The sequence below is a fragment of the Chaetodon trifascialis genome, chromosome 4, assembly GCF_039877785.1.
Source record: "Chaetodon trifascialis isolate fChaTrf1 chromosome 4, fChaTrf1.hap1, whole genome shotgun sequence".
Lineage (NCBI taxonomy): Eukaryota > Metazoa > Chordata > Actinopteri > Chaetodontiformes > Chaetodontidae > Chaetodon > Chaetodon trifascialis.
This window is the reverse complement of record NC_092059.1, coordinates 27,911,556-27,922,084: the sequence shown is the minus strand read 5'-3', so window position 1 is coordinate 27,922,084 and position 10,529 is coordinate 27,911,556. Positions and strand designations below refer to the sequence as shown.

At 40.1% G+C, this 10,529-nt stretch overlaps 1 protein-coding gene across 1 annotated transcript; it reads left to right on the top strand.

Annotated features, from left to right (window-relative positions):
• Positions 1 to 4,889: 4,889 nt before the first annotated feature.
• On the top strand, positions 4,890 to 8,769 carry ttr (transthyretin (prealbumin, amyloidosis type I)). The gene is made up of 4 exons (XM_070961462.1): positions 4,890 to 4,955; positions 6,061 to 6,200; positions 6,307 to 6,442; positions 8,641 to 8,769. Exons 1-4 carry the CDS (start codon positions 4,890 to 4,892, stop codon positions 8,746 to 8,748), a joined length of 450 nt encoding a protein of 149 aa, XP_070817563.1. The 3' UTR covers positions 8,749 to 8,769.
• Positions 8,770 to 10,529: the final 1,760 nt, after the last annotated feature.

Below are 10,529 nucleotides of genomic sequence, written 5' to 3'. Positions count from 1 at the left end.
CCATTACTCATAAATATATCACTATTTTGAATAAAACCAATTTGGGAATGCTGAATTGTTGGTTTCTTTGTAGATAAAAGAGCTTGGTCTGTACCAGCTCTATATGGAAAGTGTCCTGAGACAACTTCTGTTGTGATTTGGCGCTATACAAATAAAATTGAATTGAATTGAATTGAATTGAATTGAATTGAATTGAATTGAATTGAATTGAATTGAATTGAATTGAATACTGTCATCATTTCACTGAAGAAGTCAATCAATTTGGCATACAGTATACATCATGCTGTGTACAGTCAGTGTGCTCTTTGGTTCTTCCCTGTAAATGCTGCAATAGTTTGTTTTATTTTTTTTGGTCTTCTTTTTAAAGCTTATTTGATTTGGCAGTGGTGTGTAGGACTCGTGCTGGATGCTTACCTTGGATGTGAGTGTTTTGATGAAAGGGATCCCTTTACTCAGTAACCCTACGACAAGACAAACTGAACATAAAAAACATGAAAAAAATTCTGAAAAGCACTGTTAGCAACAATTCCTATTGTTTTTCTTGTCTCCCAAATGAGAGTTCTAAATGTTCTATCTGAAGAACTTCAACTGACCTTCATTCATGAACAGTGGTCAGCTTAAGGAGCAGATCAGCACCGCACTTGGTTTCTATGCCAGGGTCAGTGGGCAGAAATGAAATGAAATCCTTTATTTCTTCCTTGCAGCATTGTTTGAGGGTTTTGATTGGGTTGATACCTTGAAAATTCTCTTTCATTTAATCATGTCATCTGACTCACTCATAGATATATGAAAAAATAGAGGACGCATCCAGCTTGTGAAGTGCCTCTCTGCTGCCAACATATTTGAATTTGATATTTATATTTATCATCATCCCTATTTTTATGCATTTTGTGCATTTGACATTTGGCAGCTAAATTTGTATTGGTCATCTCTCTTGTATAAACATGCCATCCTCAGTTAGCTATTTTCACTTGTGCACAACTTTAAGATAATTTTATATTATATTACACTGCAGTTCTGCATGAAAGAGAAATGCCCATATAAAGAGACACTCTCAACATAGGCAAAGGAGCAATATACTACAAAACTGAACTTGATAGGGTTAGCATTAACGAATATTATGCTAACTGTATGCTAATAAGCTTCTCAGATGCTACCCAATCATCAGTGAGCCCTGTGTGTGCTACTAGGAAAAAGCATGCAATGCACACATCGTGCAGTGTCAGAGTTAAGTACACACACCACTACAGAGTGTCACCCAGTGCAGTCACACCACAGAGAGGAAGCAATGTGTCCAGCCCTGTCCAGAGACAAGCTGTTGATGTACAGAAGATGGTAAAGCAACTTGCACTAAATTCAATTAGCATCCAAACACATGATTTGACACATTTTGTGGATGTACGAAAGGAAAACTAAGATTTTTAGAGGACTGCTCGCACCATGGTGTTCCAGGTCTATGTCGCACCTACTTTCACAGCTGTTAAAAAGACCTCTGCAGAGGACACACCTGCGCAACCTCGCTCGTAGCTCCTCTGCCAAGCCTCCTCTCTCCATGAGCTGCATTTCAGCAATTGAGACATCCTTCAGGATAGCACGCTGAGATCAATTTCAGGGTCTTCGGCAGGAGGACAGCCATGCCAGCCATGATGCTGATACAGTGGATTGTGAACTGCAGCTCTCTAGTAAACACACAAATAATATTCTTTTAAAAAGCAGAGAAGCAGTTTGACAAGCAGCCCCTTTTTGTCCAGTGAACCAGCTTCTAATGTAGCAATGTGAAATAATAATTTCGGAAACATGGAAACTAACAAATGAGTCATTCTTTTACTCTAAACAGCAGCAGATGTACCTCCTTTTGGGTTTGTTTAGAGTGAATATTGAGATTATCTCAGGCGTGCTGTTCTCGTGTCAGTTAGAATCTGTTCTGCTTTGCCCTAAAGGTAGTGAGAGGTAATTGCTTACACTGCAGTGTCACGCAGTGTCACCTGCATTTTCATTCGAGCAGATGCCCTAAAAACAAACTGTTAAGAATGTCCACTTGTTAAAGCTGTGGGAACTCTTGTGTTCTCATGTTCATGCCAATGTGGTTTCAAAGCATTTGTGCTGAACTCTGTTTACATCAATGCATGACCTGCTACAGGGCTAATGTGAGGACAACACCTCTGTTAAACCTGTTGTACAGCATGACTGTAAACCACAAAATATAAAACCCACTCACTCACCTCATCAACAAATCACCTGGATATGACTACACACAGGAAAGAGTCACAGGAATTACAGTTACATAAAGAGGCACTGTCACCTGTTTTTAAATAGCAGTAATAATTAGAATCTTGTTGATTTAATGTGTTATCAGATATAACAAATTAATTCAGAATCATATCTGCTGAAAGTAAACTGTACAAAATGTTACCTTTTGCTTTTGCAGCCTTTTGGCTGCAAAACTGAGTTTAAAGTTTAAGTTTAAACTGAGCCTATCTCAGTTCCAAGAACAGCTGAGGTCCTTCACCCCTGACCACAACCAGCATCACTGTGTGAAGCCAGTGTGCTCTGTTGAAACGGTAACCTTACAGTGCACATATATCATATTTTTTGCCATTGTGTCTACTTTTTTGACATTGGATCTTTTTATTGATGTTTTTATATTTGCACCTTTATGTTTATGTTATATCTGCACTCTTTTCTACTTTGAACTGGTTCAGGTATGTGGATTACAACATTGTGAGAGGCTATACAGAAGGAAATAATCATATCAAACAAGTATTAATGGGCTGTGGGCAGTGGGCATTCATCAAAACACACACAAAACACAAGAAGATATGTTGACAATCAAGGAAAAATGGATCACTGACTGAAGAAATCATGTCATCATTCCATATGGAGCTGGAGTTTCTGAAAAGTTTTGCCCAGGCACAACATCCCCGTGTATTTTAAACCTTTAGACATACTAAGACAGCATTTAGGCTTTCCAAAGAACCAGATTCACAGACATCTCAATAGCATCGTTATATATGCAGTCAAGAGCAGCAAGAAGTGTCAGGACCTAAAGTATATATAAGGGAAATTACACAGCTGCTCGTTCGACGGGTCTCAACACAGGCAAGCAATCCCCTGGGGACAGGACTTGGCAGCTGTCACACATTTACGACTAGTAGAAATATTTAAACATTTAAACACAGAAACATTTTAATGACTATGAGGTACATGCTAGACAGGGAGGACAGGTGGGTTGAAAGAGGAGTCAAGGAGGCTGTTTATGTCAAAGTGGAGTGGCCCTCACCAAACAGAAGCTGTCCTCAACTTACAAAGCTGCAGAACACTGCTGCATGACCCTTTTAGTTGACAATGCAAAGGTTTAAAGGTCCAGCGTAACGACTCATTAAATGTTCAAACATGGCAGATTGCATTCCTCTGAGGCTGAATATACAATTCAGCAAACTGAATGACAGCAGTAAGACTGCTACCTCATTTGAATACTGCAAGCGAAATGAGCACAGTGCTACAGTACACACTGCAGGCTATTCTACCTGGTATGTACTCCTGTAATGTTTGCAGATGGCATCTCAGTGCATCACAGGACACGCAGAACAGAACAAACTCTTTTCAAGAAATTAGTAAAAAACAAACAGCAACAAAAAAAAAAAACTGAATGAACAAATCGATTCTTATCTTATCTTATACAAATGTCCCCAAGGTCAAAGTTCATGTAATGTCAGTAATGTAGGAGTCAGTGCATCCAATTCCTGAGGTTGTTACACCACCTTCTGGTGAACTGATTAAAGTAAATATGATTGGAAGCCAAAGCTGGGCCCCAGTTCCAAACTATGTAGCACTGGTGGAAAGTAACTTAACTCAAATACTATGCTTAAGTACAATTCCCTCAAGTATCTCTCTTTTCTGTCACTGTATACTTCAACTCCATTTTGTTTTTTTAATTTTCAGTTTTTTGTTTTTTTTACACCACTACATTTACTTATAAATGTAACACATGTAAGATTAGAGAATAGTCCAACATCTTGAAACAGATGTGTATCACAACTTTGTTATTCCTTTTTACTCTCCTATAATATCCCATGACCCTTCAGATTTGTGTGGTGAACCTTTGCAGGGGCTCAGCCTCGATGTTGGGAGCAACTGGACTACACTAGTTGACAGTCACATGTCACATAGAATCATATATCAGTCACAGGGGTGAAAGCAGAACTTTTACTGCAGAACTTTGAGCGCTGATGTATTTTTACCTCGATAAGATTTTGAATAAATGACTTTTACTTTAGTAATTAATCTGAATATGTCCTCCAACACTGGTATACAGTCTGTACTACACTCTGCCATGGTATACTGTGTTTGCACATAGTATATGAGAAATCAATATACTACACTATTTAGTAACAGGAAATGATGTGGGAAATAACAAACGATGAGAAAAGAAACAGCAAATGTTTTAAACAAAGCTTAATTAAAAATTAAAGGCACATGCTTTTCTTCAGGATTTAGGATTTCTTCTGGATCTTTGACCCTTTTCACCACTGTTTCACAAACTTATCTGAACTTTTTTGCTAATATAAGCAGTTCCCTAATGTCTTTTGTGCACTGCATTGTTGGACAATGACACCTGTGGATAATTGTATCAAGTAGATAAAAGGACTCTCTAGATGTAGGTGAGAGGACTGGCTGCGGAAGCATCTATACTGGTTTGGTCCAAGGCTGATTTAGTCATAGTTACTCATTGTCCAGGTATTGACATGGTCCACAGAGCTGGCAGCAGGGTGGGTGAGGGAGGGAGGGACTGGGGAGGACAGCTGATGTTATAAGAGGCCCAAGACTGTGGAGGTCATGTGTGAACACCGGTGAATTCTGTCAGGCTGTCTATCCATCAGCGAGCAAGCATGCTTCAACCACTGCACTATCTGCTTCTAGCCTCAGCGGTGCTGCTCTGCAACACCGCCCCCACGGTCAGTGTCTGTGTTCATGTTTTATGTGTCAGTACAAGCTTGTGTTACAAAATGATTCTAAATTTGTGTTCTTCAGATACATTGGGTCTGTAGCTACAGGTTTTGAATATTTGTTACCATTTAAAGTTAAAAACAATAGAAACTGATGATATGTGTCATCGGGTTGCAGAATGAGAGGTTCAAGAAAAATAAAATTATTATCCTCCAATACTATGTAAGTATAACTGATTTAATTTCATCTGAGATTTTAATCAAATATCCTCACACCACTGTGATCCTGATTTGACTTGAGGGCAGAGGGTCACTGTAAAGCCACAATCTTTAACACATTCTCTCTAAATCCCTGTAGGACTGTTAGACAAGGCTTGAGCATCATGACACACGGTCAACTAAGTGATCTAGAACTCCATGAAAGGTTTTGTTATTATTTAGTGTATCCCACCAGTATATTACTCAGCTCTACCTCTTTATTTTAAAGATGAGATTGGATCCAGAGTTTCCCCTCAGATAACTGTGCAAGAGTTGAAGGTTCAGGTAAACGTGATGGACCTAACAAACCACGGTTAACAAATGACTGCACCAACAGCAGCTTCTCTGAACACACAGCACAGGCCAGGATCATTATGGATTTGTGGAGCAGAAGTTAGTTCAGTGACCTGCCCGTGACAATTCATTCTCAAATGTACACACTGCTCTGCTCTGTGCTTCCACAGTGCTGAAAACATCAGACATAGCAGCTCTGCAGTGTGCGCAGATTGTGTTCACTGAGCTCATTGAGCTGAATAAGCAAAGCTAAGCAAAGGAAATGGAATTTAAATCTACAATCTGAAGCTGAATGCTTTGGCTTGTTTGTTGTTGGCTTGACTTGTTTTTAATTCTAAGTAAACCCACAGCACTTAGTGTAGACAGCTGTAGACAGCTTCTGTTGCAGCTGCAGCGGCAGACTTCCTCAGTTTGACATGGGACATTATAGCAATAAGAATAACACTGTGGTGCGTTGAACACTGGATCTACCCTATAGTAGCACATGGATGTGTGAGAATAGATGTTGTGTATGTCAGGAAGAGAGCATGATGGGTAGCCTTGGCTTGTGTCTGTGCTGCAGGAAAAACATGGCGGCCCAGACACTAAGTGTCCTCTGATGGTGAAAGTCCTGGATGCAGTGAAAGGGGCTCCAGCTGTATCAATGGCACTTAAGGTGTCCCAGAGGGCTGCTGATGGGGCATGGACACATATTGCTAATGGGTATGTACGATATGAAATGTAAGGTTGCATATTTTATATGTTTCTTCTCACTATCTATTTAATATGTACAAACCATGCAGAGAGATTTCCCTGTTCCTCACTGCAGAGTGACAGATGTCTCTGGAGAGATCCATAATCTGATCACAGAGCAGCAATTCCCAGCAGGAGTGTATCGTGTTGAGTTTGATACCAAAGCTTACTGGAATAATGAGAGAAGCACGCCGTTCCATGAAGTAGCTGAGGTGAGTATAAACCATACAACACAACTCCATGTCACCACAAAGTGAGGACTCCATGTAGGAAGTTTTTCCTCGCCACTGTCGCCAAGTGCTTGCTCATGGGGGAACTGTTGGGTCTCTGTAGATAAAAGAGCTCGGCCAGTACCAGCTCTGTATGGAAAGTGTCCTGAGACAACTTCTGTTGTGATTTGGAGCTATACAAATAAAATTGAATTGAATTGAATTGAATTGAATTGATTGAATATTTAAATTATATTAGACCACATACCTTTCCAATATGCAGGGGGATACCCCAAAAGACAGAGACCGACCAACAAGGCAAGCCAAGAGATATATCAACAAAGAGAGGCCAACAGATATAGGCCAACAAAAATACTAGTCTTGTACACTGGGAGGCTGCAGAGCCCAGTTCCATTTCCTGCAGTGTAAACACCAACAATCGCCCTCTGCTCTGAATTCTCAGTTTGTCAGCAAATGGCGAATTGCTGCATGGTTAATTGAGCTTACTTGCTAACAGCAACTAGCAGCTACAGCCAGAGATAGCAAGAAGAATGAGTTTGGTGAGCAGCAATTAGTGCTTAACTTACTCTGCTCCTTGCTTGTTTGGGGATTTGTCGAGGTGGCCAGCTCTTACACATTGTTCCTTTAAATATCGAGATAAGTGAATGAGCCTGGATGTCAGACTGTGAGTTTCAGAAAGTGACAGAAATGATCAGACATCCTGCTAATCTAACAAGGTGTGTGAGGAGTTTCTCTGATGAAGTACACTGGCCCCAGGTTAACACACTGTATAGTCTGTTTAAAGTTTATCTTCAGTATCAGATCTTACCGTGAGGCCCATCAACAGCAAATCAGGATGGTGTGGTGGTCAGTAAACAGCTGTATTTACATTAGTGTGATCAAGCAGTTGTTTGTCCCCAGTTTCAGGAAACATTTCCAGGAACATGACAATGCTGGTAATGCAAAACACCGCCGACCCTGTTTAGTTTGAAAGGAGATAGGAAAGGAAGCATAAATGCACCTTTCCTTAGCATTCAGAGAATCCGAAGAGCTCTTTTGATGACTGCTCCGTAGAGTACTTCTGGATCATTTCACTCAGTGGGGAACCACAACCCTGGTTGCAGACAGCCTTCTAACTTCAGTTTCATTTCAACTCAGACTTGGTTTTCAGAAACGAAAGCCATTATGAGGTTGGTGGTGCAAAATTCAATTCTGATTTTCTAGTTCTGCACTTGGATGGTTAAATGAATGTCATCAATTTTTCTTCTGTCTATCATCAGAATCCGAATCATAATTGGGTTTACTGGCCAAGCATGTGTTCACGTACAAGGAATGTGATTTAACCACTGCACTCAATGTACATACAGTTCAACAAAGACAAAGGACAAAAAGAAAACAAGACTGAACAATAAGTTAAAAAGTGCAAAAATAGAAAGCAAAACAATATATACAAAGAATGATGAGACAATAAACAATACATGCAATGAAATTTACTATGAGCAGGTGTTTATGTTGACAGTGACAGTGAGTGATGAATGTACATGTTAAAAACTCTGCATTATTGGATTATAATGGACAGACAGTGATGTCTTGGTGTCAGAGGGTTAGCGACACTGATGATTAGGTAACTGTTCATTTGGGTGACGACTTGGAGGAAGAAACTGTTTGCTCTTTCTTGATGACTGAGGCTATGTTTTGAAGTCCATCTTAAGTCCTGGGAGATAGTGGAACCCAGAGACCTGATGGTTTCCACAGTGGGAAACAATGTTGTTGAGGATGCTGATAGGGGGCAATGTCGAGGGGCTCCTGAAGTTCACTAACACAACAGTTTTGAGTGTGTTCAGCTCCAGGTTGTTCTGATTGCACCAGAGGACTATCTGTTCAACCTCCTGTCTGTATGCAGACTCATCACCGTCTTTGATGAAGCCAATGCCACACCTGCTGCTTCCTGTCTATCAGGAAGTTTGTTTTCCACTGGCAGGTGGAGGCTGGCACAGTGAGCTGAGTGAGCTTTGAGTGGAGGATGTCTGGGGTGAAATGAACACCGAGCAGAAGTACACAATCACGATGCCCTCATGTCCTTAACATAGACTTTACCCTCCACTACGTGGGACACACTGAGTGTAAATGTTTCTACTGTTCGCCCTGTGGTATTGCACATGTGCAGCATGTTCTGACCCACTGGATGTTTGTTTGTGCAGGTGGTGTTTGAGGCCCATGCTGGAGGTCATCATCACTACACTTTGGCCTTGCTGCTCAGTCCATACTCCTACACCACCACAGCCTTGGTCACCGATCCACACCACTGAGACACATCACACCATGGATATTTACTGGAGGCATCAGGACAGCGGGCTGCATCTTCTCGTCTTTTACTTGTCAACAACTCTCATGTGCTGATTGAAACCAACAATGAACATGTCCTACGAACAAGTATTGTGTGTGAACCCATAACTTGAACTTGACATATACTATGGATTTATTAAAAGCTCATCATTGAACCACACTTGCACTGGATGGTGCGTTCCTTCATTACCGTGAACACACACTGTCATTTATTTTGGATCAAATCCCATATACACAGATCTGCTGCCCCCAAATACTCACTAGAGCACCAAATGTGGGTTAATCTGTGATGGAAAATGCAAAATGTTCTACTGTTTGAGTAAAGTTTGATTTTAAAAAAATGAAACTATACATTTGTGAGCTTTTTTTCTTCAATAGGAGCCAATGAAGCCACAGAGGAATCACTGAGCACCGAGACACAAACACACTGTTGTTTTTTGTGGGTTTCTTTCTTGAAAGTAAATGTAAAATAATGCCAGCCTTCCCCTTTAACACTAACTTGAAATTCAAGACAAATGCTCCTATTATATCTAAATGTGTATTTTATCCTCTGAGGTCCAGCCTATTCATTTGTGTCCTCTGTAGTGGACATTTGGTTTTGGTCTATATCTTTTGACTCATTTGAGCTACCCTGCTAAGTCCTGGTGTGCTCAGTAGAGCACATCCTGGCCTTTCAATGATGTCTTATATGTTTGGGTGGGATGAGGAGAACTTGCTGTTTTCATGCTGAGACAAAGTGGAGACTGCAGCAAAACGCAAATGCCAGGAAAAGAGAAAAGATAAGTCAAATATTGTTATTGTTTTTTAACCATGGTAATCATATATTTTCTTGTTTATGAACATGCCAGGAATCATAAATTGGAGTCAGAGTTCAGCACTTTTTGTTAGGTAAAATAATAGCAATGTTATGAATGTTTAATAATGTCAATTTTGTTCAGTAGTTCAACAAAAGATACAGGGCAAATGTTCAGTTTCATTTAAAAAATGGACTGACATTCTTGTTTTCTCGTCAGCCTTATGATCTCGTGTTATGGCAAAATCGTTCTGTTAGTCCACTACAGTGAACATGCTGTAAAATCTAAACAACAAATATTTTTACAAAATTCTAAATTGTGAGTTGTTGTTTTAGCTCCAAAGAGGCAAGAAAAAAAATAAATTGAAAGATACTCAGGAGGTTATATCAATAACAGTCATGTATTTCAATATTTGTTTTCCCTCATAACATAGACTTTACCCTCCACTACGTGGGACACACTGAGTGTAAGTGTTTCTACTGTTCGCCCTGTGGTATTGCACATGTGCAGCATGTTCTGACCCACTGGATGTTTGTTTGTGCAGGTGGTGTGTGTTCTTTCTCCATGTCAGGTCCAGGGCTCCGTAGATTGATGCAACACAAGGATCTGTTGATAAAAAAAGCTTTTTTTTCTTTTTTTCCCCCACACATATGAACTAGGAGCACAAAACAACTTAAGCACAGTGTCTCATTCTATTCCATACAATGCAAATTGTACTGTCATGCAGGTCAAAGTATTCAAGAAAAAGGTGCAAATGTGATATTTTAGCAAAACCAAAACTCACCGTGTACATCTTTAACAAATAAAGAGGAACTACGAACAGAAACAGATGCTGAATGTGAGGTTTTCCGTTGTGTGTCGTTACAGATGAATGTGAATTCAAATAATTACTGTCTGACGATCACACCTCATCACATAGGCCTCCTCCTTATAGAATGAGGTGTTGATAA

Excerpts from the sequence above, each read along its gene's own strand:
- ttr (XM_070961462.1), top strand. The coding sequence starts at position 4,890 with ATGCTTCAACCACTGCACTATCTGCTTCTAGCCTCAGCGGTGCTGCTC. Across the intron at positions 4,956-6,060 it reads TCTGCAACACCGCCCCCACG|GAAAAACATGGCGGCCCAGA; the intron begins GTCAGTGTCTGT and ends TCTGTGCTGCAG. Across the intron at positions 6,443-8,640 it reads CGTTCCATGAAGTAGCTGAG|GTGGTGTTTGAGGCCCATGC; the intron begins GTGAGTATAAAC and ends TTGTTTGTGCAG.